This window comes from Thunnus albacares, chromosome 18 (genome assembly GCF_914725855.1).
Source record: "Thunnus albacares chromosome 18, fThuAlb1.1, whole genome shotgun sequence".
In the NCBI taxonomy this organism is placed as follows: Eukaryota; Metazoa; Chordata; class Actinopteri; order Scombriformes; family Scombridae; genus Thunnus; species Thunnus albacares.
In genome coordinates, this window is record NC_058123.1 from 28,175,979 (window position 1) to 28,203,625 (window position 27,647).

At 39.0% G+C, this 27,647-nt stretch overlaps 1 protein-coding gene across 1 annotated transcript; it reads right to left on the reverse strand.

The window, feature by feature from the left end:
- Window positions 1–62: 62 nt before the first annotated feature.
- fam102ab (family with sequence similarity 102 member Ab) lies at window positions 63–27,160 on the reverse strand. The gene is made up of 12 exons (XM_044333585.1): window positions 26,999–27,160; window positions 26,336–26,638; window positions 12,784–12,904; window positions 12,623–12,652; window positions 10,748–10,864; window positions 10,608–10,654; window positions 10,332–10,492; window positions 9,389–9,490; window positions 8,600–8,813; window positions 5,659–5,780; window positions 5,496–5,565; window positions 63–5,404 (listed from the first exon to the last, which is right to left on the reverse strand). The coding sequence occupies exons 2-12, from the start codon at window positions 26,506–26,508 to the stop codon at window positions 5,359–5,361; spliced, it is 1,203 nt and encodes a 400-aa protein (XP_044189520.1). The 5' UTR covers window positions 26,509–26,638; window positions 26,999–27,160; the 3' UTR covers window positions 63–5,358.
- Between the last annotated feature and the right edge of the window lie 487 nt (window positions 27,161–27,647).

A 27,647-nucleotide genomic window follows, 5' to 3' on the forward strand; every position in this document is an offset into this window, starting at 1 on the left:
TTACAGTTTATTTGATTGCATAATGATGTGTGGTCTTAAATAAATCCACATTAAACACAGAATGATGATAATTCTTTGCAATTTTATTTGGTGTGCATGTTAATGCAAATAATTCATAATCCATTGCTCCTTTGTTTACACACAGTTATTAATAGGACAGATCATCTCAACTCTTGATGTGACTTTTACATGTATTTCCTGACCTTTTGATAAAAAGAGAGAAAATATTTGTATGTGGAATTTGAAAAAAAAACATAATAAAAATTTTCCATTCACAAGTTAACTTCTAAAGAAAACAAAACAAAAGTATACCTAAAATGTAGACAGAATGGTGTTTATTTAATATATTTATGCTAAGAGAAGTGTTTTATATATTTCATATATTAATTTGACAAGTATAGGTACAAACTGAATTTAATAAGTTACAAAAGTTAGAGTAGTTTCTATATTCTCTTTACCAAAACCTCCTTCCTATGCAAATCAAATCCATGTCACAGCTACAAATGCAATAAAATGACAATCTAATTATGCAATGATCAGGAAAGAAAAAAAACCCTTTCACCACATGCAGAAAGCTTTGAAAGTTGAATAAATGTAGTTAATAACATCACAGGTTATACTGTCAAGTACAAAGGAAGGAAAAAGGTTTTCTAGAACAAATCACAGTAGCGGTCAACTCACCAACACAACTGTTCCCTTTACTGTAAGTATTCTCTAATGAACATGCCCTTCAATGTTAAATAATGACTTTATCCTTTCACTCCCATCTCACCATACAGTATTTACTTTTACAGACAATTCTGTACAAATCTGTAGACCAGCCTGCTGGTCTGAAAGTAAAGGAAAGTAAATAGATTAGAGGGTTATGTGTGTAATGACACTGAGATGAGATCTCTCCACCATGTACAGTATTTTCCATATGTACAGGGAAGGACTGAGCCCATGTACATATGGAATATAACCTTATATAACCATGAAATGATAAATTTAGACAGCTATTGCAAGAGAAAAGCAGAAAGAGAAAATACTTTTTATAGGCACTGAACTGTATACCGTATACATTCCTAGTTTTTTGTGTTTTAGTGTGGACGGCAATGGAAAACTGCTGTGGCTGGAATCCCTTATGAAGCATAAACAGCAGTTGCAAAGTTAACACCAGTATCCCCAGTGTTCACCAGTATTTACCTACAATTGATCCTAATTCTTATGCAGTATTTACCCAGTAGTAACCAGGGTTTGAGGGATCAGAGCAAAAATTAAAAGGAAGCTTTCCATTCTCTGACCGTCGAATATGCATGACCTGCATGCATACGGCACACTCACTGACTATACAGTATCAGCATTAACATTCACATACTGCAGACACACAAACACACAGTGAGGATCCATTGTATATTGTCCGTTCTGGTACAACAGAGGCTTTGTGCTGCTGCAGCTGTGGGCCTGACCTCACAACATCAGGGCCACAGTATCACTGTTAGCCCCCTACACAAAGTGGCAGGGATTGAGTTTACACATGTCATTCAAATATGATATTGAAAACAGGAATTTCTTGAATTACAACTTGCAGTAGGCTATATTGCAGCATCCTCACAGAACAAAAACCGCTAATACTACAAAGTGCAATGAGTCCTCCAGTTTGTCTTTTCGGTAACTGCTGTGCGGTCACTGTGAAGCCAGAATGTAAGCAGGGCAACAGCCGATAGCAGGCTAGTATTCATCTGGTCAGGTCCATTAACATGAGCCTGTCTCACTGATAAATGAGTTGGCTGACTAACTTAAATAAATACCCTGAAACTATTTGGTCCTGCAGCAGTCAACCGATCACCAATCAGTGATCCATCTGCCAATATAGAGATCAGATTCTCCAAAACAGCACAAGCTGTGGATCCAAACCAAGTCAACAATTTTTTTTATACATCAATAAAAAATCAAATGACTGTGTAATACGAAAGGGGTCAGTTGTAGTGACAAATCAACAGGAAATTATCACCCATCTCTGCACTTTTCCTCAGCTCTATGGAGCTTGTTAGTGTCTTTTTGCTCATTTCTTTGGGTTTCCAGCCCATCAACCATGTTTGCAGTGCCAGCAGGAAGCTGTATTCAGTGAAAAAGCTCTGATAAACCTAATGTGCCCTACCTGCCCAGCACCAAATGGCAGACAAGCAAAGTTCGCATAGTGGGGCATTTAGCAGCTAAAGCATCAGATATGTCCCTCAGGAGTTGCTGGAGACCAAAAACTGAGTTAAAATTAGAATAAATACTTATATTTACCAGGAGGCCAGAAACACAACTTTAAATGATGAATGCTAATGTTGCTCCATGTCTGCTGGTTGAGTAAATGCTAATATGTTCCTTATAATAACTTTATAAAGGTGATAACATGGCAATGTTGTGTTTACAGCTTGTTCTGCTGCCTCCTAGTGGCTAAAAAAATAATGAATTCAGTTTTAAGTAACCTTTTTTATCCAGCCTGTTGCAATGTAACATGCTTTTAACGTTCATGAAATACCTGCCTTCTGGGTTCGACTAATCTGTGTGTACTTACTGTAATGTATATCAAAGGCTGTGACAGGGATGAGTTAATCTGACCAAAGTTTAAAAACTGCTGGGTGAATAGCAGATAGAGTTCAGGTAAGCAAGTACATCACCAGAAAATCTCACATTCTTGATTTGAGTTTACAAGAGAATTCAAATCCAAAGAGTGAATAAGTACTTAGTAAGTGCACAGGATGGATGGTTACATATGGCCAGCCATATGAACACAGGCTTTGTTACAGCCTTTGACAGATTCACCAAATGACAGTTTGTCCTTTAACAAGAGCTCAAGCATTAAAATGTAACAGAAAAAAATAAAGAAATTAAAAAAAAACACCCATAACATGTCCTTAAGTCATTTCAGAAAACAATGTCATCTCAATTTCCCTTTAGTGGTTTCTAACAATCCTCCTCAGAAAGTACACGTGTGCAAAATAGTATAATATATATAATATGTATATACAGTGATCAAATAACATAAAAATATAATAAAAGGATTTATGTTTCTGTTCCAGTTTCAGGCTGATTTTGACTCACTCTTTCTACAGAGCGTCTGCCCTCTGTGAGAGCCACTGATGGCTCTCGCATTTGTTGGGTCCTTGTCAGCTCGTTAAATTATCTGATGAAGTCATATTTACCAGGAATTTGATTCAAGTGGTCATCAGTCACTGGTTAATCCATCATGTGAACTGGACCAGTCGAAAAGTCAAAAAGCCAGACATAAACTGCACTCTTTGTCCCTGTTAGCAGCCTGAACATGATGTTCATCACTGCATGTAGGCTGTTACATTTGATAATATATCTTATGATAGAGACATCCAAGTTATATTGAAATTAACCTGGTACATTGTTGTATTTTGTCAGTTGATCAGGTACCACTTCCTGGTGGTAAACTAAGAAATGTTCCATTTTACGAGTTGACGAGGACCTCTCCAATGCATCATCATTTCAGTGTTGCACTACGATTCCCACAATGCAGTGGTTTTCAGGGTATTGTTCAAGTAATTTGTGCAAGTAGAACTCATTAAAGTTTCAGTGGGTGTGATTCAGACTGGTCCCTTGTTCAGTACATAGTATTGAACAAGGTGAAGGTGAAGGCGAAGTAGATTTCTGACTAATTCACTGATCAACTGAACACTGATCGGTCAGTGACATGTCACATAGTTTTAAGGCAGCGCAGGACAATGATGTCACATCAGCAACATACAGTATCTACACCTGTAGATGTAACAATGCTTACAATATATTTTAAATAAAGTATGGTGCGGGATCTTGTATGTTTGTAAGTGTATCCTCATGTTTTATGCACATTTTCAATTTCCACATGAAAATGTGGTGAAAGTTCTAAATAAAATAAAAGTCAAAGTCAAAATAGTGCAAGAATGTTTTGCACTTGGCTGAGGTGTAAAAGTTGGTGCAATGGAAACCAAATAATAAATGAATAAATGATGGTGCACATGATACATGAAAACATCAGATCTGTGTGGAGCAATGAGGAGACAGTAACATTCCTCAAGAGAATACATGAAACTAACAGGAATGTCGTATTTCCATCATGTTTTCTACATGATTTTCTATCATTTGAGCTTTGACTGGTGGTCTTTAATGATTTCGCCCTTTTCATCTGCAATGGTTTAATGGCACAGACTGGAGAATTAATGTCACCAACTCTTTATCTTGATGAGACCAATTCTTAAAACTCACATAACAGTAGTGGATGGAAACATGTTCACTTGCACTTTCTTTTGCAGATTTCCTGTAATTTTGCTTCAAATTTGCACTACATTTGAATGGAAACAAAGTTTCTACAAATTGTCTAGTGGATCTTGGTAGAAAATGACGAACTACTGAACGAGGGACTAGTTTGAGACACACCCAATGTAAAGAAAATGATTATTGGATTACTGTAAATTCTCAAATAGCACCCGGCACTAAATAACAGCCTTGAAAAAGTGAAATATTCATCTCTCAGTCTAAGGAGGGAAAATACTAACTCAGTAATTAGTAAAATTAGTAATGAAAGCTCCCAAAAAAAAAGTATGCACATGAATTAAGGGAACATGACGGCTCATTTAGGTTAGATTTTCTTAATGACTTTTAGTGTTTCTTTTGCACTGTATTATGCACTAAATGGATAGCTGCCAAAGCCGGCCACTATTACTGAAATGTAGTAGCCACAACAACCTTCAGTTCCTGCTATTTATGGCATAACATGACATTAATGAGAGAGAAGGAAGTGGTAATTGGTGCACATACATTATCATTTTAGAGCATTAATTACTAACCTGTACATGAGTCTAAAAATATTTGCCAATGCACTTTGCCCACAATCAGCTAGTGTTAATATAATCCAACACTTCCTGTAGATGTTCCACAATAAAAGCTTCCCAGGGAAGGGAAGAAACTGTTCCTTCTGGACTGCTGGAGGCATTTTAATGTGAAACAGACAGAGTATATGTTGAATTTGCATTAACAGCAAACAACAGGAACTGCTAGTTAATATGGGACACCAGAGCAGATCAGAATATTTTCAAATGTACTTATAAAACAAGTCAAATTACAAATCACGGCCTGGTTCCCTTTTTATATAAGCTAAAAAAAAAAGGCCCTGTCCACTATTTGAGAAAATACGGTAATCATGTGTAACACATCTCCCTCCACCTGATTAAATATACTATATAGGCTCAATATATCATAGTAGTCTTATATCAAGCTGTGTGCACCGGAGACAGGTATGTACATACATACACAGTCATGGACAATCAGATGTCATAGAATCATTAACCAGTTGACCAGGCTGGAGATGAAAGGGTGCATCTCTCAGTGAGTCTCAATGACAACTGCTTCAAAGATACCGGGTGTCACTCTGGGAGAACACAGAAACACATGATCATGTAGATGAGCAACTGGATTGATCAAAAGTTACAAAAAGATCAAGGAAATAGACTACAGTGTACCTGTTGGCGAGCTGTGTCCCACTGAGGGCCGTGGTCCCGTCTTTGCTGACAAACAATCTCAAGTTGCTGTCTGAGGGGAACAAGGAAGCAGAGGAGAAGTTACTACAATAAAACTCAAAAGTTCTACTGAACTTCAATCTCATAAGCTGAAACTCTGTCCAACCTTCATTGTTGCTGCTGTCAGAAAAGTTCTGGCTCTGAACTATCTTCTCCACAATGTCATCAGCATCGATGCGGGTGTCATCCACACAGCTGGGCTGCCTCTCCACAGTGTCCTTCTTCCTCCTGTTGTTGGTCAAGACAAAGAAGATTCATATCTGAAAACACAGCAGCACCAATCATCCCCTTAAAATTTGATGATATTCTATATTTTTCTTATTGTCTGACCCAAACCAACAATTGATCTACTAACAAGTATTGTCTGAGTATCAAAGCCTGATATATCTTATTCCTCTGTGCCATAGAGCTCCATTGTTGTCCAAAAACTAGTAAAAACATGTAAATGAGTCACATTGGTGCACTAGGTGACATGTTCCTTCACTACCATGAACACACACTGTAGTTTATTTTGACTTAATCCTACACACACCCTCCTGCTGCCAGAAATACTCACAAGAGCACCAAATGTGGATTCATCCACCGCTGAAAATAGTCCCCAACAAATGCACTATTTCCTCCTGTTTGAGTAATGTTTGTTAAAAAAAACTACAGTGCCCAGCTGCTTTAGTAAATAACTGAGTTTTATTTAAAATGACACTATAGATTTATGAGTCGATTTTTTACTTCAGTAGGAACCAGTGCACTTGAGGCTGAGAGCCAAAGACAGTATAATGAGGTCAGAAAGTATTGAGAGACAGACCAACACATTGTGGGTCTGGGTTTTTTCATGAAATTTGTTGACAATAAGAAAAATGTAGAATATCTCCAGCTTGATCCTTTAATCATGTTAATTGCTTGAACACGAAGGGGAGCTACTACTGCACAAAATAACACACAGGAAACACTTTCTTCAGCTCTCTATGTTCTGATAGTTTTGTTGCACCTGTTAGGGCAGGACAAATCAAATCTTTATCATTTATATTAATACAGTTAGGGCCAAATCCACAAAAGGGTTGTGCGGCTTTTGCGGACAAATCTGTGCAAATTAGACAAGAAGGCATCCGCAAAAGGTGAAATGCACTACAAACTGCGCTGCCAAGCAAATAGCGTCATGGTGTGCCTGTGCCATTTGCATGTATGTAAATTAGGTCATATTCAAGATGCAAAATGAGGGCAAAATTCTTTTGTGAACAGGACCTTAAAACTGAGCAGAATGCAGGTGCAAATGCTGCATAATTCACAGTACTATTGGCAGGCGTAATCCATTTGTGGATTTGGCCCATAGTTTGTTGAATAGCTTCTAGTGGTATCACTTCGCTGTTTTGAATGGTTTCGTAATCACTATGTAATTAGTTCACTGTTCAAATGCACAGGTACTACAATAGACAAATCCAGGTTGCAGGAGGATGTAGCCCAGTCGTCATTACTGAGGCGGCACTTCACATATAACCCTGTGATTTATGTAGGAGGATCTCACTGGATGTGCGTGCCAAGAAATATGTCCAGCTGATCTAATAAAAGCAGTTATATGTTGAAAATATAGTCATCATATGCCATTAAAATATAGGTTTAATCTACTAAACTTTATATTTCAACAAAATTGAACCACTAGTCCAGTTTTTACAGACGTCTCTTCACTGTGAGCTGTTCTGTTATCAGCTGCTCTAAAAAGAAACTGAGTCTTTAAAAAAATGGGAAGTGTAGGCCTAAGTTACAAGCCTCTGCTCCATGAAATCAGTTTTAGTTTAATTTATCTCCATTAAATCCTCATGTTTTAATCACATTTTGACTGACCAGGTAACACTGAAGATCAAGTGATCTGCTTACACAGGGCTGATGGTGAGCTGGCACCCCGCTGATTTCTGTTAGCTTGTTGCTATGTTACGTTTCCTAGCCAAAGTTCCACTTTTACAGTGTCCTGTGTGTCTGATCTATTACTAGCTTAAATGATGCTTCTATTCTGATTAAAATGCAAGAAACAATGTAGTTCGATTAATTAAATAACAGGCTAGCAAGTTATTCCTGCTGGGTAAAATAAGCTAAGTTACTGTACTGCACACAGACTGTGGAGGTCAGAGAGAAGTGCTACGTTAGCATCCTAATTAATGTCAACTTCCACATTCACACAGACTACCTTCATCTGTAAGACAGGGTGAATGCAGACCCAAACATCTCTGCTTTCACTCTCAGTGGAAATGTGTTCGGTCCCACACAGCAGCAATGGCCTATACAAGCACTGTTCATAAGGGTAATAGCAACAGTTATCACATGATGATTATTTCTGTGGGTTTTGCAGTTTTATGAGTTTTAAATGAGGAAGAAATGAATTGCTCGCCACAGCTGAGTCACCAGTGAGTAGCCCTACAGCTAAACACTACTGATTGAGTCATTGACAATGGTGATTCAGTATAGACAGCTCACTTTGAAGAGGTGATGTTTAAGATTTGTTTGTACATGTCCTAATAATTTCATCCAACTTCAACCTGAGTGGAGGCCTAATCAACCAGACTAATTGACAACACTTGTGAGGGTGCTGATTGTCATTTTGACTGACTGAATACAAATAGGAATGAATACAAACACTGAAACACATACTGTGAGTGTATTTTAGTCCAGTTATTTACATGCTCTGACGCATCTTTATTTTTACAGTATCTCCTAGACAACAGAAGATGATGTGTTCAGGGTATGAAGCTGCTCCACTCCTGTTTTTGTACTGCTTCACTTCCAAATTGAGGCCCCTCCATGTGACCAACAGAACACACACACACACACACACACACACACACACACTCCTCTTCTCAGACTAGGATGAATTCTTGGAGAATTTCAGGCATGTACGTTTACACATGCCTGGGATTCAACTTCGACTTCTATCGGGGTGATGGAGTCCAGACATGCCTCACAGTGAGATCCTCTGCTTTCTCACCTGTGTGACACTGTTGTGGAAAACGTGCAGGCGCAGGTGTGTTTTGTTAAAAGCACAGGTGTGTGTGTGTATCTACCTGGAGGATCTGTTGGACATGAGGGCTGCTGCAGAGGGGGGAGGAGGTCTCTCTGGTCTGGTGGGAGTTGCTTGTTGGCGCGGCTCGGTGGGGGTGGAGGGAGGCAGCTGGGCCGGGTGGGCGAAGCCGCATGAGGCGCTGCTGCTGGAGGAGGCGTTCCTATGGTGACTGAGGTCAGTCAGGCTGGAGGATCGAGAGTGACCTGTGCTGTAACCTAAAGAGAAGATGACAGGGGAGGAGAAGAAAAAAGATGAGAGGAAAGTTATCAAACAATAAATGAAATCTCTAATGTGAATGAACAGAAGCTCCTGCAGTCACTGTAGTTCCTCCAGTGTGGCTGCACTGAAGAGCACTTCAGCTGGAATCACGTGACAACAACAATCTGGCTCTGAAATCAGGCCCAACTGCAGTTGCTTGTATGTAGTTTTTGTACATCACATATATACATTTCAGCCAATTTCCAGGGGTTAAGAGAGCTACTACTTTTTGTTGTTATTTACTGGAAATGGAAACTTCTCAAATACATCCATACAAGCCAGAATTCGATCCAAAATACCTGAGTGGACAACATGAACAACCTAAAGCATCAAAGACTATAGAACAGACGTCTGTTTGTGGGCATGTGGATCATATTCACCTCCAGGTCAGTTTTCTGTTTTCATAAATCATATTAGTCACAGCAATCTCAGGTCGAAGAGACTGTTCTATCAGAGCATCTCTCTGGTCTCAACATGAGGAAGTAAATGCTCCTGACCCTGATGGGAGGATGAGGAAGGAAAGCTCTCTGACCTGATATCTTGCTGTGCTGGCTGGCATAGCTGGAGCTGCGGAAATGACCAGTGTGAAAGACCTCGTCTGGGCTGGATACACTCTCTCCTTCCTCAGGCAGCCCTGCAAACACACATACAGCAAACACACACTGACATCTGATAGCAGGATATCACCAAAAACAGGTATCACAGATACTATAAGCATCATTTTACTATGTGTGGCATATATGCAGTCATTTCATCAATATTATATTCTAATATTATTATAGATCTTTTCAAAGACTTGAACTGCTAAGAGACTGGTAAACCTGATGCTGTACTCATTGTACTGGAGACTTCAATCAGGCTAATATTAAGAAGGTTATGCCTGACTTCCATCAACATATTGACCGCACCACACAGAGAATAAATACTGTGGATCACTGCTATACGCCATTCAAAAACGGCAACAGAACAGAATCGCTACCCATATTAGGGAAGAACAACCACGCGGCCATCTTTCTGAGGAACTATGGAACTATGGAACTACATGAGCGGTCAGGAAGTGGTCAGGCCAATCAGAGACTGCCCTACAGTCTGCACTACATGACACAATCTGGAGCACGTTCCAGGACACCATCGTCAGCGTCAATGATGCAAACTCTAAATACTCTGGACAAAAAGCCAATGCATTTCCATCACTGTAGGGTACTGGAGAAATACAATTTACTGAGCTTTGACAATTTTAGATTATTCTAAAATTTGTGCCTGGTTTATAAAATTTTAAATGGTTTGGCCCCTCATCCACTATGTGACTTTGTGTACACTTGCTCAGTAAGTTCTATTAGATCCTCCAGAATATCCTCTACACATGATTGTACCAGACCATTTCGTTGCACTGCATTTGGGCAGTCAGCTGTCTCTGTGAAAGCCAACTCAGTTAGAAGACACAGGGAACAATATTGGTAATGCTGAGCAGTTACCTGAGCTACGTACTGACGACTGTCTGGGTTTGAAGGCTCGGTGTCCCTCCATGACGCTCCCTAGTGGTTGCACTTTGTCATCAGTGCTCTCACCCTTACAGTCCAGCTGCAGGGTGGGGTCCTCGTCCCCAGTGGAGACAGATTTGGCTGTGCTGGGAGGCCTGATGGAAAAACCACATGCATAAAACATAATGAAGCTGACAAAAAGTGACCATAATCACATTCAACATGTTTATAGATGTGTGGGTCAGTCCAAGAAAACAAAGAAGAACTCACGTTTTAAAGCAGGGATCCCCAGAAAGAAGAGTCATCCCAATTGTTACCTGTACAAACGACACAGATGTGTGTTACTAAGTGTAGGTGCCCGGTGTGTGTCTGGGTGTGTGTCTGTGTGTGTGTGTCTGTGTTTGCCCTGCCTTGAGGATAGAGTTGTCCTGCCGAGTGTTTTTGGTGTCATAGCCCTCCAGGATGCAACAGCGAACTGTGGAACCAGAACCAGCGAACTCTGCAATGTTCAGATCAGCAAAGCCTAGCTAGAGTCAGAAAGACAGACAGACAGACAGACACAATAAAACAACAGAAAATGAAAGGATTTGAGATGGAAAGACCATCCAGGTCAAGTCTGGTTCACTTCTTTTTATTTATGTTCCCTTCTGAATCAGCAGGAACGCTTCTTCTTCTTCTTATGAGATTTTTTTCAAACATCCTTTTTGGTTAAGATCTCATTTTCTCCGCGAATGAAGGGAAACAGGAGAAAGTGACTTTATGTAAAAGTCAATAACCTCCTTTAACCTCCTCATTCATGATTTTCTGTCCAGTCAGCACTTCTTCCCACTTGAGGGGCCACAGCTTGTGGTGAGGATGTGTGAGTGTGTGTGTGTGTGTAAGTGTGTTGCATTGTCTTTGTTGTTCCTATTAACATATTTGTGCAAATTCGTCATGTCTGTGCTTCCTAAAACTCTTTGTTGAGACGGTGGTCATTTTTTTCTGCAGAGTTGCTGCTGCAGCTCCTTAAGCACTGGCTGATTCTAAGCAAACTTCTCTTATAAATTACCATATATGCTAGTCATTTCTTTACTTTATTGTTCTTGACCCACAAGATGGTCAATGTCCTGTTGTTGTCTTGTAACTTCATCATTCAGTCACACACTGACATTGGGTTAACGTTAGCTGGTTCTGTTTGGGAGGGGTAGTATTATTTATTTTGCTCTGACCAATCAGTACCAAGCGAGAACTCTGTCCCATCAATGTCATTTTCAGTTGAGACCAGGAACAGTTAACTTCAATCAAAGAAACATGTCTATTTGTAATACACAGTTATTTCTATAAGTGTACACCGTACTTACAATATGTTCAGTCTTACTCCTTGTTGCCATCTATCTTTACTTCTCATGGATGCATAATGGAAGAATGTATCATTTTGACAACAACCACAGAAAAATGTATTGAATAAACTTGAATACCTTGAGGTGTATTGTAGCAATTAAGGCATGGTTGTAAATATGAGCAAAACAAAATTCAAGGTAAAAAGATCTAAAGGTGATTTGACCTTGGTTCTTTTACAGTACACCTATCTTGATGCTATATTCACTTCTGATGGCAGTATCTGACCTCACTGAAACAACATGTTTAAGGGAAAACAAAATAGACTAATAATCTTTTTAGTTACCTTCCTGCCTGTGGGGACTTTAGACATATACTCTTAACTTCTTCTATTAACCATTACTTTGACTGATATTTAATGATGTTTTAACATCACAAGACAGTGGAGACATTCCAAACTGCTATGACAAACACATTGCTCACACATTACTCAGCATCGAGGGACCCTAATCATTAACCTGGAAGAATAAAACAAAATAACTATAATCAGTGTGGGCCTTGACATTATTGAAATTATTTGTCATTGCTTGAGCACTTACAGTATGTAGCTCAAACAGCAGCTTCAAGTTTTCAAGTTCAGCTGTCACTACACACAAACACACACACACTGTGATGTGTTATAGGCCACTTCACACAGTTATTACCCTCTGACTGTGCTCTGTCACATGCCTCTGTAACATGGTTGGCATTTAACACAGCTTTTACCATCACTGACACTGTAAAAGTGTGTTTTATAAAGGAAGCGAGGCTCTCTCAACTTTATGATCCACAGTCCACAGGTCCAACAGGTTAGTGCAGTTGTGCTGAGCTGGATTTCTGGAATTTTCATATCTTGAAATGGATTTGAGCTACAGATGTTATAATGTATACAAGCAGTTGCTAATCACATAATGAGAAAATAAACTTACCTTGGAGAAGGTCTTTCCTCCTTTGAGCTCCTGTAAAGATAAAAACCAAAACAGTGAGGAACCATTATTGCATTACTGGGTAGTGGGGTGGGAATAGCATTGCCTTTGAATTCATAACCCAGAGAATCAAAGAGAGATGGCTGCTGGGAATTGCAGTTTACCTTGCGTACAGAGACCCTACAGATGCAGGGGTCCAACACTCCAGTGATTGGATTAGCGCTCATTTTACACACAAAAGAGAACTTCTTCCTCCATCGAACACAGTTCTGCTGCACCTCCTCCCTGCACATACACACACACACACACACACACACACACACACACACACACACACACATGGATCAGATTAGACTGTTGGAAGACAAATGTTTAACAAAGCATACAGTTTTGTGTAAAGCTACAACAACACCTCTGACACAATAAATATCTATACTCCCTGTTCCAAGGCCACTGTATCTGTGGGATTCAAATGATGAGTCAAAGAGGTTACAAGAATTAAATGGAGACCACTAACTAAACTAAAAGGTGAGCTGTTTGTTCTGCCTTCCAGTAGGAGATAACCCTTGAAGCAGGTACATAGCCTCTGTCCTGCATCATACAAGAGAAAACAAACAAGGCCACAGTACATTTGACTTATGGGCTAAAAAGTAAACAACATGAATTGTGGGTATTGTCACACCTGATGAGCAACTGTTGCCAAAGAGATGGATGAAAAATCCTATCTGAAGAGCAGGAAACAACCTCCCACCAAATATGTTGCAAACTGCTCATGTGAAAGATTAAATGTATTTGAATGTGTATTTGAAAATGACATTAAAAGAATTTTTAATTTTTAATTTTCTAAAGCCCTGAATCAACAGTAAGGAATTAACTCTATTTCTCGCCTTTTCTTTGAAAAAAATACACAAGGCCACAGTTGATGGTCCAGATGATCTCATCCTGGGATGTCACACGTCAGACTAAGCAGTCTGTTAAGGGGTTTTCCACTTGCACAGATTGAAAACAGATTTGGTGTTTATCTGCATGTAACTTGGTGTGGGACATTTCTCGCTCTCCCCATCCTGTTCCTTTAACCATGGCCTTTCTTTACGTCCAATTTCTTTATGGGTTTATTAGATATTCACAAAACTAACAGATAAACAAGAAAACTTAAAAACTACTGATGAAAACCATTTATAGTGGCATGTTTCTTAAGCCCTTTTCAGCTTTTCAGACATAGAATACTTAACACTGCAAGCTTCATCAGTTTGTAGAAATGGTGGCTTTTTGTCATTCAAATTTAAGTCACTTTTACATAAATGCTCTAGGAAGAGCACGTATGTTTTGTTGCCTATCTTATCCGGTCCAACAGTGCCATTCACACAATGTAAGTAAAGCATTTTGCTGGATATTTGGTCACAGTTGAGGAAGGGCCACAGAATTTGCCTTAATTGACCTTGCACACAACATGTGTATTGATGGAAAATCAACCTTATATTCCAACAAGAATCTATGTAATAATGTGCACTGAGAGCTCTGATGTATCTGACTTGGCAAAAAAAACATGGACGCCACGTCAGCCAATGTCTGTGGTTCAACGTAATGAAACCTAAATTTAATGTATATTACATAATTATGACAATGCAAAGTGTTTTAAACCCTCATAAAACCAACTCAGTTATCATACAACCATCCTGAGCTGTCAGATGGCATGAACGTTTGCATATTTTTCCGATCCTTTCCATCCAATGCGGCAATGCGTGAAAGTGGCATTAGGTTGGAGATTTGGGTGTGTTATGCTAGTAGCAGTTAATGTTGCCGGTAGCTGCTAACCTCCAGCTGAGTTGAGCAACGGGCTACAGAGGTCTGGTCTAACTTCACATCCCCAGATTTGTTTCATTTTTCAAACTTGTAGTCTTCAGGTTTTGTTCAAGCAACCGTAGATACTGTAGATATTAAGCCAATGTTTGTCATCGCAGCCAGCCAACAGTGAATGGTGATGATATGTGTAACTAGCATGTTGATCTCAAACGACAGTGGTTTATACCTACACGAGTAGAGTTCTTTCCTCCATCAACAACTACTGACATTTCCTTGTGGAAGGCACTCAGCCTCAAACAGTGGATGTGAAGCAGGGTGGAGCCAGGAAACAGCCTGGAGCTCAGACTACTTTAGCTAGAGAAATGAAGGCCAAAAAAGAATGTGTACTCTTCATCTTTTCACTTGTGGAATTTGGGAGGCCACGGAGTGAAATAAGGCCTCATGGGATTATGTCCCATGAGCTTGTACCTCCCAGCCTGCAAACAGGCTTTTCTCACTAAACTGATGAATAAGAAGCAGAGGTAAGCTATTCCAGCTGAAATCACAACAGTGTTATCAGGAAATGAATGCTTAAGCGATCAATAGAGTTTACTCATTTCACTACACACCACACTTTATTCTCACAACACACACACACATACACACACACACACACACACACACACACACACACACACACTGGACTTGTCTCAACTTGGATGGTGAACTCTGATGTTATCTGTCTCTACCCAGCTCATGTCAGAGGAAACATTACAGGAGAATCATCCAGCTCTCTACATGATCAGCACTTCAGTTGCACAACGCAGAAGTGCAGACTCAGCCTGCCGCTTTGCTGATAACAGATAGTTCCATGTGCTTGTTCTTTGGAATGTGATGTCAAAATGTAGGAAGTGCAATGCAAACATGAAAATCTGCCAACCAGCAAGGTACACCTCACTAACAACTTTTATTATGATAGCCATTTATATTCTTATGTACATGCACACTCTCTCTCACAACTGCATGCATCATTTTCTCAAGTTTTAGTCTGTTCCATGGGTGTATGTCTGCACAGTTAGGCTACTTAAGGAATAAATCCTGAAAATATTGAAACTGCAAAACCAAGTTTCTTGGTTTTCAACCAAAGTATTTTAACTGCTAAATTAAAGCTGCATTAACTGTTTTAGCCACTTGGGGGCAGCAGAACAAGCTGAAAACAAAACATATTATCACCTTATAAAGTTGTTATGGTGGATAAGTTAGGAAATAGTGAGTTATTTACACATCCAGCAGACACAGAGCAACATTAGCATTCATTTGGAGTCTTGTTTGTGTCCACCTGATGAATGTAAGTCCAATATTCACCCTTCTTTTAGCTCTGTTTTGGTCTTCACCAACTCCTGAGAAAAATATTGGTCCAGCTGCTAATTTTTCAGCAACTGTTAGAAAGCTGCCTGCTGCTGCTGGAAACCAGGTTGATATGTGGGCCATAAAACCAAAACAATGAGCTAAAAGAGGCTAAAATGTTCAGTAGATCTGAGGGGAAATGTAGAGTTGGGTGATAATTGTCTCCTCTATGTTTTCATCCCAATGAGCGGACCTTTTTACTTTGCACATAGCCATTTGATCTATTGTTAATATAAACATTTGTGTAGCATTAACTGGGTTCAGTTCATTCAGTTATGATAAATTCATGCTAAGACCTCAGAACAAGTCCAGTACGTGAACAAACACATTTGGAAACAAGCCAACAGTTAGCCATATTAGTTGCAACTTTATTTTGAGATAAAACCAAAGTGAGCCCACCAGTAATGTCACTAAAAATCCCTGTCTGTAAATGGTGACGGATGTTTATAACAGAAAGTATGTGTAATAATTTTACCATTTACCATTGTTTTCTCTGCCAAATACGTTTAGGTTAATGGTTGCATTTCTTGTCCCATCTGACCTTCATTTGTAGCAGTGTTGCCACCTTCCCAGATCTAAGCAATTAATGTCATCATAACCAAGAGAATTGATGGCCAGAGCTGGGAAAATAAAACCAAAAATGTAATAACTCATAGTTTTCCTTTAAGGTAAAAAGGAACATTAACTGTTGAATGTTATCTTGACTGAATGCTAATAGAAAAAACACAAACTGTCTACAAATTTAAGTCTGTACTGTTATATTCTATTCTAATTACTTCTTCAACTCGATTTCAAACACCGAAGAAGAAATACAGAAATAGCTGAGATACACTAAAATTAAAGTCTGCTCATACTATCAGTTATCATAAAGCAGGTTTGCTGCGTGTTGGAGCATGGCCCTTAAGCCTTGTTTTGCTCTTCCTATATTCCCAGTCTCTTTTTATCTCCTTTTTCTTCGTCATATTTTTAAGTGGCATTCATCATTGTTGTAATGGAGTGAAAGACGCAATGATGACGTGTACTATAACTTTTACGTTTCTTACCCATATTTGTTTTTACACACACTATGATAAGAGCTTGAATTCGGTATCTTCAGGCATTCTTTTCCATTCACATTAACTTTATCAGAGGGACTTTTCCCACTGCACTTATCTAAAGGTTGACCAGAAGTTTACAGCTCTTGAAACAACAAGCCTGGAGGGAGAGAGGCAGAAAATGACCAAACAGGTTCTGCCACTTCTTTTCTTAGAGCCCAACCTGCCTTTACAAACACACCATTGTGCGGCAGGTAGATACAAGCAACACTTTCTCTCACCATGAGGCTATGCTTTACATGGCTGCTTGGTTACAACCTTTATGACTGCTTATAAGGGTCATAGTCAGTCTTAGTGACCAATACATGCTTTTTAAATCCAGTAGACATCGTTGCTTGATTATAGTTTGTGAATGGGAAAATGATGATTATTACATAGAACTATGAAACAATGTTTTTACAAGTGGGTCCCTGTTTGTTTGCATTATGCACACTCACAAAGTTTGTTTCATGCTTTTCTGCTAACAAATGCAGCAGTGAACCAACAAAGGCAGTGAAGAAGAAAACTGCTAGCTAGCAAACATAGATGTAAACAAAGAAAGATTTACAATATGTAAAAAATCGGTTTTGCTAATGTTTTATAATGAAGAAAATGCACTCTACATGTGTGTCAGTCCTCAAGGATACACACAATGCATTTTGGTAGAAGAAGAAGTGAATGTTAACATATCCTCTGTTTGTTTACCAGAAAAGTCTACAGGGCACTTTTAAGAATAGGGATCATTTCTTAAATCAACACTTTTCTTCAATCGTCATGGAAACATTAACTCCTCCTGATAACCATTACTGCAGCTTAAATGTCGACTGACATCAGCAGATTCATTACTAGCTACTAATTGGTTAGGAAAAAACAGGAGAAAGTAAGCCCCTCCCAGACAGAAAATGACTAAGATGAGCACAATGTCAGGCTGAATGAATGAAGTGAAACGGAATGGCAATTCAGTATATGAGCGTACTTTTTAAACTGTATTTTAAGACCATGGTATCTTCACTCTCGTACCAACTTGGAACCACACAGGATCTGCACTTCTTTACTTACATACTGTAGGAAATACTCACTTATGTCAAGTGGATATGAATGTGTTTTCCATGAACATTTAAGTGCTGTTACAAATGTGTTTAGGTTAAAAACTCCCCACTTCACAAATTCTGCCTTCCCATTGGTTTGTCTCTGTTTTTTTTTCTGGTGGAGGAATGAGAGGGAGTTGAAAATGAGCCTGACATACACACCCACACAAGCAGACACATGCAAACACACACACACACATTCACATTTAAAATCTCCTAACCAGGCTATTACATTTTCAATAATTTGAAATGACATGCAACTAGTGAGTGTGTGTCTTCTGGTTGCCGTGTGTGTGTGTTTAGGTGTGTTTTTATTAGATCTGTTAACTGGTAGAGTATGATGTGTAGGTACTTTAGTTAGTAAATGTATGCCCTAAGATGGAGGCAGCTTAAAGGTTAAATGTGGGTTTGAGACTGAAAGGAGCAGTCCCTGGATTCTTATACAACATTAAAGGGGACATATCATGCACATTTCCAGGTCTTTATTTTTCATCTGGGGCTCTAATGGAATGTCTTCGCATGATAGAAAGTTCAAAAATCTCCTTATTTATCTTATTCTGGCCCTCAGTTCAGCCTCTGTCTGAAACAGGCTGTTTTAAATCCTGTCTCTTTAAGAACCCCCCCTCCCCCAAGAAGCCCACTCTGTTCTGATTGGCCAGCTCTTCAAAATTGCTCCTCAGGAGACATCTGTTGGCTCCAGGGGCTACATCAACAAACCATGAAACAAAGTAGTAGGATTCTCAACAGTTCAGCTGAAACATCATCTGAATAAAAGAGAAATGCAAATGAAGGCAGAATGTGCGACACTTTTTTCCTACTTTCGAGTCTATTTCCAGTGATCAGCACCTAACCCTACAACCCTTGGTGTGCATTACTTTTCCATTTTAAGTTGCAGTTTACATCCATGTCTGTCTAGAATCAAATATAAAATTTGTAGTGAAGACTTTGAAGGAATTTAATAAAAGGTATTAAGTGTATTTTTTGGCAAAATGGAAGTTATCACTATATTGACATGTATGATTCCAGTGAATGATTTCCAGTGAGAAACATGCAGTCTTCACTAACTATTTTTAATGAGAAGTACAGAGGACTGATAGAGAGTTTTGTCTCATGGTGCAACGATAATCACCTGAACCTCAGTATCAGCAAAACCAATGAGCTTGTGGTGGACTAGCAGAGGAACAGGAGGCCCCCTGTCCTGGTTGTCATCCAGGGAGAGGAAGTGAAGAGGGTGGACTCATTTAAGTACCTTGGGAAAGCAAAATGCAAAGAAGCTACAAATTCTAAAACGTGGATGCTTCACACACATCTTCAACCCAGCAGCACAGAAGATCTATACAATCACCACAGTTTCAAGGTGGGCACCTAAGATTAGTGTCACCAATTCAGTATCTGACAAAATGTAAAATATGATCACAATCTCCCCTTATGTTATAGAGTTATGACGTTGAATAATGGCCAGAAAAATCTTTTTGCAGAACATTATGATGTCACAGTGAAGCTGATCTTTGACCTTTTGGATATAAAATCTCATCACTTTATCATTTTATCCTATTAGACATTTGTGTGAAACTTTGTTATAATTAGCGTATGAATTCTTGAGTTATGGTCACAGTGACCTTGATCTTTGACTTGTGACCACCAAAATCTAATCAGTTTATCCTTGAGTCCAAGTGGACGTTTGTGTCAAATGTGAAGAGAGGCGTTCCTGAGATATTTGTTCACGAGAATGGGATGGACAGACAGACAACCAGAAAACATGCCTCCGGCCATGGCTGTTGCTGGCACGGAGGCATAAAAAATCTATGAACCACATGTAATGTCATGACTGAGTAACAAATGCATAATTCCCATTTAATGACACTAAGTCAGCCTCTCCCCACCAGAATTATTTAGAGCTAAAGCTGGAACACATGGTATTATAAACATCATTATATCTTATATAGCTGGAATCTACTGTAACTGCTGTAAATCCATGTTGACTACAGCTGCAGCCCTGCAAAGGAGCAAGATACAAACATTTTAAAGTCACCTTTCAGAACTACAGTACTTGACACATTGTAGCTGAAGTGTTACTTTCACAGGTTACATAGTGGCAAAGTTGACACAATATGATTTGCTCAAACTCATGATAACAGTGCAGTGACGCAGAGGAGCATTCAGGTTTGTTTTTTTAAGCATCTTTGAAGAGATATCCAGCTCTGAAAACAGAAACAGGAAGTGGAAAAGCAATCAAAAATGAGGTTTATGACTCATATCTTGGCACATTTGATTTAGAACATCTATCAGCAACAATCAAGATTGTAGTAATTTGATAAAAATATGTTGAGTTCACTGTGTAGGTTCCCTTTTCCACATGGCTATGAAAGCTGACTAAAGCAGACATGTTCAGCTTTGAGACAATTATAAGAGTATATATCTATGTTTAAACATAATATAACATTTCTAAATGTAACATTATATTTATATATATCTTTGTAGGATATTTCCAGTCTGATCTTTCCAAAGGTGTAAACACACCTGACACTAAATAGTGAAAGCAGAAAAGGCCGAATTTCTAGTCATAGGAGACAGAAGATGGGGCAGACTCACTGGTTAGTGACTATCAGATCAGACTGGTTATACTTCCCTTTTCTAGAGCTACTACTACAACTAGAAACAGCTTCTCAGCTGCTCCTGAGTTCTCCTCAATTCAAAAGTCAAGCCATGAGCCTACATGACGCATACACACAGCCGACCCAAACTATGCTGAGTAAGGACATTGGCTGAGGTCAGTGTGATTGATTTACAAAGCAAACCATCCATTCTTAGGATAAACACACGTGTGAGACATCTGAACACTAGTACACGGAATTATAGCCTTAGTCCTTACACAACCACTGGAAATTAGTGGTCTGAGGTAATAAAATAACATGATCTGTGTTCATTTAAACAGGTGTCAAAATGTTAATTTTACTGTTTAAAATGTGAAGGATATTAAACAATGTAAAAAACTGAAAATTTCTTTGTCTAGGTTTTTATGAAGTGTGAAACTGACACACATTTTTGGGGGTAGCCACACCAATGCGCAGTGGAATCTGCCTTACATAGATCTCCTCTCCAGAGACTGAAAACTCGATCGCTGTTATAACTCTTTGGAGCCGTTTCTAAACAAACTTCTGTGACCGTAATCTTCGTGGTGAAGGAACATGTCACCCAGTGCAACATTGTGGCTCACTGACGGAGCTCTACAGCACAGAGGAATAAGATATATCAGGCTTTGGATACATAAACAATACTTGTAAGTAGGAACAGTTGTTGGTTTGGCTCTGCACACTATAAGAAAAGTACTGAAAATTGCCAGCAATATCCTTTAATGCTTGGCAGAATAAGAAGCTAAATAGTTAGGGTTATTACTTGCAGTTCTACTCATTTGTTGCACAGACAACGTTTGGTTGGGCTTGACTCTCCTGTTTGAATCATCAGTACAAACAATTAGACACTGCAACTTAAAAGACATGACTCAGTGAGAAAGGTCAAGGTACAAGACTGCATATGTAACAACTTTAAGAGAGAAGTCTACTACAAGTCTCAGAGGGGCTCCAACCCAATCAATGAGCTGATCTGAGGGGAAAATGTAATTTATCAGTAATGACGATCTATAACCTACAAAACTCTTCAGCCATGCTAGCAGCTCTGTGAGGCTGTACTTATACATAGCAATGCTTTGAGCTAACTGCTAATGTGAGCATGCTAACACACTTTCGATGACAATTCTAACACGTGGATGTGAAGCAGGTACAAGGTTTATAATGTGGCATGCTAACACCTACTAATTAGCACAAGTACAGTCGATAATATTGTATTGGACAAATTACAAATTTGACCAGTCAAGGGATCACCGCACTTATGACCTCATCTTCATCCTGTGGGAACCATGAACGTACAGACTTGCATGGCAATCCATCCAGTAGTTGTTTAGACATTTCAGTCTGGACCAAAGTGTTGGACAAGACCAACCAACTGACTGACAATGCCATCTCGAGACCCATGACGCTAACATAATAATAGTTAATCTTCAAATGCAAATTGGTAGTGGAAACCAACAACCAACAGTATCTCCCATTTCACTAGCTTAGGAAATTTAATCAAGATAAGATCAAACAGAGTCCAAGAGCAAGATTTGGGATGAGATGCCAAATGATGTGGAACACCAAAGAGCTCTGACAAAACTTTGTATAAAACGTCTAAAATTTGAGCAACCAGGCTAACTGTTTCCCTGCTTTCAGGGAAGCTAAGTTTATTTCCAGCTGGCTCTAGCTTCATATTTAGTGTACAAACATGAAAGTGGTGTTGATCTTCTCATCTAAATCTCAGCAAGAAAGCAAATAAGTGTACTTCTCAAAATGTCAAACTATTCCTTTAATGAAGCTGAATGCTTTCATTAGTTGTGGGTACTGAGCCAAAGACGTTTTTAAAGTAACTAGCTATCCCAGGTACCTAATATTAACTCAGTCTATCAGTCTGCATCTGCGGTGTTTGGCCCTTGCAGTGTACAGAGAAAAATATGCAGTCAAGTGCAAGATATTAATCAGCAGGCAAATATAAGATAAAGAAGACCAATTCTCCTTCATACCAGCAAAGTAAACACAACTAAATGTTGGTCTAATCAGGCACCTGTAAGTGCTTTGGCAGAAAGTGCATTGTTTCTTTCAAGACTCAGTGCCTTTGCATGTTTTTAAAAGTCTGACTGTATAAAAAAGTTATTCTTGACATCTGAACATTGCACGTTACTGACAAAGACCTACTACTACACTGTGAAGGATCCTGTTGACAAAATCAGTCCCTTGTGTTGTGCTGAGGAGTTGAAGGTCTTTATTGAATCTCTCTCTGCTGTTATTTGTCCATTATGCAACAGTGCCGGATGTCAGGGGCAACGCCTGTGTTCTATTGAATTAAGTATAGGAGTGAAATTTTTTCAAGTGTCTCTGACTTAAATGTTGGCAGCAGATGAACAGTATCATGATCTTAGGGGCACCAGCTCCAGTACAGTTAGATTACCTTTTTGATTGAAGAATTCAAGGAGCATTAAAGAAAGAGTAGTTGTTTTTATATGTCAGCAAAGCAATACTGCTTAAAGTGGGCTGATGCTTTTCCTTATGTTGGTGAGCAATGATCTTTAAATAATGTAAAAATACAAACAAGTCAAAAAATATGGCCCATTCTGGGGCACTTTCCATCATGATTAGTGGATTATGTGATTGGCTTTAATGTTGAATAACTGACTGACATCATTCACTGTTCTTTGGATGGATATACTATAGCTATAGCAACTATACCCAGAGATAAAGCTGCAAGGATTGGTCGATGAACCAATTAGTTGCCAACAATTTAACTATTTTGATAATCAATAAATTGTTTTGAGTCTTTTTTTCTAAATGTCCAAATTCTCTGTTTCCAGCTTCTTAAATACGAATATTTTCTGGTTTATTTAGTCTTCTATATAGTAAACTGAAAATCTTTGGGTTGTGGACTGTTGATTGGAACAAAAGAAGACATTATCACCATTTTAAAGACCAAACAACTAATTGATTCATTGAGAAAATAATGGAGAGATTAATCAATAATGAAAATAATCATTAGTTGCAGCCCTACCCAGAGGGCTCACTGCTCACTGCTCATTCGTCCAGCCATGAACGTGACGTATTTCATATAAACTTTGGTTACTGGGGAAGTTAGGTAACTGTGTGTCATAAATACTTGGTATTCAAACAGTAACTGAGTTATTTGCATGCAGGTAAATGTGCTGGCGCAGAACCGGATCTGCTAGTTGCTCGTCCATTTTAGCACTGGCCTACAGATCTTAGCGATTATTTTAAAAAGGCTTTGCACTACTCGGCCCAGTTATCTGTCTGAATTGTTGACCCTCATGCAGGAAGCTCCTGACTGCTCCTGTGTCCAGGTTAAAGACCAAAGTAAGTAAGTAAGTGAGTGAGTAACTTTCGACATCACAAAGTGCTTCACAGAGGAAATAAAGCATAAACATACATACAAACATAAAACACAATAAAAACAGAAAAAAATACACAAAGGAAAGTCTGAACAAATGGGTATTGATGTGCTTTTTAAAGGTGTCCACAGAATCCATAGATCTTAAATCCAATGGGAGAGAGTTCCAAAGTTTAGGAGCCACAACCTCAAAAGCACAGTCTCCTTTAATTTTAAGCCTAGGTCTAGGAAGAACCAGCAAACCCTGATTAGAAAACCTTAGAGACCTGCTGGTAACATAGCTCCGCAGTGGATCTCTAATGTAGGCAGGTGCCTGACCATGCAGAGCTCTATAGGTGATCACAAGAACTTTGAATTGGATTCTAAATTTGATGGGGAGACAGTGAAGAGCAATCAGTGTAACATGAGACCTTTTGGAGGACCTGGTCAATAGTTTAGTTGAAAAGGGAGTTACAATAGTCAAGATGGGACGATATGAAAGCATGAATTTACATTCAAGGTGACACAGCTTCCACTCTGCAGCTTGTGTGAGGAGCGTCTGAGACAGTTTCATACTTTCTATAAACTTTTATTCATTTCATCCATGTTGCCTTATTCGTTATTTATTCTGCTTATTTTGTCCTCAGCTGGGTGTGTTTTTTACCATTTTCATTTCATTTCAGTTCTGTCTTTCAAGAGGTTATGTCTTTCCTCACTTTGCAAAGTGCTGTTATAAACTGCTAACCATATTTCCCAGGCAGCCACTGGTTTCTATTCACTTCACTATTGTATGAAATTCAACGTGCACTGACTTGAAACGTGCCTTGTTTAGATTATTCATCACAGTGAGCATCTGCTTTAAAGGAATAGTTTCAGTGCGTTGGAGCTGGGAGGCGATTAGCCTAGCTTAGCATAAAGACTGGGAGTAGATGCTCTGTCCAAAGTGGGAAAAAAATGCCTACCAACACCTCTAAAGCTCACTAATAAACAAGTGAGGGGGTTGTGTGCTGGAACTATCTGTTACTGCTACTTAAGCTAGGCTAACTACGCCCTGACCGAGATGTGATATCAATCCTCTCATGTCACTCTTGGAAAGAAAGCAAATAAGCATATTTGTCAAAATGTTGACGATTAACTATTTAACTGTCAAAGTAAAGTTATTGTTGAGTGGTAATTTGCATAACTATTTCAAGCAAGAAACTTTATAGTGTCTGCGAGCTGATTTACTAATTGTAAAGAAAAGAATGAAAAATGATGGCTGCCTGGAGGGGAGGAAATCTGATTTTTTAAAATCTGAAACTTTGGGGAATGTTCCAAATGGGTTACCACGAACAAAAACTTTGATGAGGCCCATTAAAGGTTTGTCTGTTATTCTTGCAGACCTGCAGACCTGTCAGGGCAGTTCCCCAAAGCTTACTCATTTTGGCCTCAAATGTAATTAGATTGAGTCTTACTTAAGTCATGCCAGAGCGGTGTGTATACCAATCACTAGAGGATGGGGGTGTGTGATTCTGTCACCTTTTGATTTGTTATGAAACCACTAATTGCTAATAATTAAAGGGTCAGTTCACTCAAACTACAAAAAACTAAACTTACATTTATTTAGTTTCATTTGTTGAAGTTGTCTGAGCTTTCTGCCTCCAGCCCAACACAGAGGAGGTGATCACAGTATTAAAATATATATATACACATTTTTAAAAAATTAATAGCAACTTTAAGTAGTCCACAGACCTTGCTGTGAACAGTTTTTATAGGAACTCATTTTAAACCAAGAAATAGCCCCTGTGTTTTTGTAGTTTCAGTGAACCGACCATGGACTGTCTAGACGTTAAGAGAAGCCAGCTGGGACTGGAAGGTTTCCAGTTTGAATCCCAACAGTATGAAGGATTGAATGATTATTGTTCCTGACTCCCTCAACAACTTTGCCCACGGGCCCTTGAGCAAACCACTTAATCTCAACATACTCCAGCAGAGCGGCTCAAAGACGATACTGGGCAGCTCCCAGTGTGAATGTGCGACAGGGTGGAGCTGAGAAACAGCACGAAGGCAACTTTCCCAGGAATTACACAAAGTGTACTAAAGGTTGAACTGCAAGACATTCAGTTTCATACCAGTTTTACAGCTGTCACAATGCATTACCTCCCTTATCTGAGGTGGAAAACCAACAACAAACAGAGGTGAATCCTTTGAAACAGAGCAGGGCATAGAGCATAATCCACTCAAGCTCTATTTGTAGAAAACAGCAAAGTATCAACTATTGAAACTATTGAATATAACACCTGTGGAGGCAAAGTCAGTTACTTTCGACAGGAAGCTCAATGCCCAAATGTGTCAATACTCTGCATGCAGTAGAGGTTTTCATGGGTTACAACAAGGAAGTGAAAGGTTGTTCTAGATACCTGGATGACAAGATGGCAAAGTCCCCACCATCAGTCAGCCGGATCTTGCAGAAAAGCACTCCGTTGACAAAGGGCACTGCTGTAAGCTCCTCCAACGTGAAATGCACTTGAAACTTGAACTTCTTCTTTTTCATCAAAAAAGACATTGTCCCCAGCTGCTGGAGTGTGCTCATTGTATGATGAACACCAATGAATGAAAACAACAACAAAAAAAAAGATAAATAAAGTGTATTTGGCTTCAAAGTGGAGGTTGAAAATCCTTCTTTGCATTTGGGTTAATCATTTCTGTAGTGTTGTTTAGACCTGGAATTTAAAAAAAAAAAAAAAAAAAGACTGTTAAACAATATAAACTGGGTTTCATTTGCAACTGCATGTTGAGGGTTTTGCAGCAATGACAGCTGTGGAAATCATGCGGTCATTTTCTTCACTACATTGCATGTATATGACAACACTTCCACACTGGTTATAACACCAGTGTTGGCTAATGAATTAAGTGTTTTCAAATGATAGTTTTAGACACTATGCCCAAAAATTGGTGTGGCTGTTCGTCTTTTCTCCAACATTAACAGACTCTCCCAGTGCAGACAGCTGCCACGCAAACACCAGAACGACTCGGCGACTCGCTGTAACTTTGTTATTATGCAAACGTCCACTAAAGCTTACCGTTCCGTCGGTCTGCTGCTCCTCATACTTAGTAAACAGTACAGCTGTGCACCGCGGCAGAGAACTGGAGTCCGGGTACTTGGCAGTTTCTCAGCTTCAATGCATCTTCACCAATTCTTCTCAACTCTTCCCTCCCCAGTAGAGTTCAACAGTCAGTCAAGAGAGGCTCCGTGAACGTCTCAAATCTCACGGGGCCGGTTAGGGGCCGTCCACAAAGTTCGAGTAGGTGTGTGTGTGTGTAGAAGAGAATCAGAGCCACGTCAAAACATAAAAAATAAATAAAACACTACTATTACCACCGCTATTAATGAATAGAAAATTAATTAATTAATATTAATAAAAAAAATATTAAACAAAAAATATGAATTTATTAGAATCAAATTTGCTCAAAATACCAACTTTAGTTGTTGACTTGATTTTAGAAGTCTGATTAGTGGGAGTGGCGTTAAAATAAATAAATCTCAGATTTTATTTTATTTTATTTTTTTTTGAGTTTCTCAGAATTGTTTTGTTCCCCCACTGATCTTATGATACATATTGATAGATAATGAACACCAATGAGAAAATGTGGTGAGCTTTGTGTGATATGCTGACATATGCGCTGGCTAACACACAGGTATGGTCCATAAATATAGATGACATGTAGAGA

Coding starts and splice junctions, on each gene's coding strand:
- fam102ab (XM_044333585.1), bottom strand. CDS start 26,508: ATGAGCACACTCCAGCAGCTGGGGACAATGTCTTTTTTGATGAAAAAG. Junction 10,655..10,747: donor AGGACAACTCTATCCTCAAG/GCAGGGCAAACA, acceptor TCGTTTGTACAG/GTAACAATTGGGATGACTCT. Junction 5,566..5,658: donor TGACAGCAGCAACAATGAAG/GTTGGACAGAGT, acceptor TGTTCCCCTCAG/ACAGCAACTTGAGATTGTTT.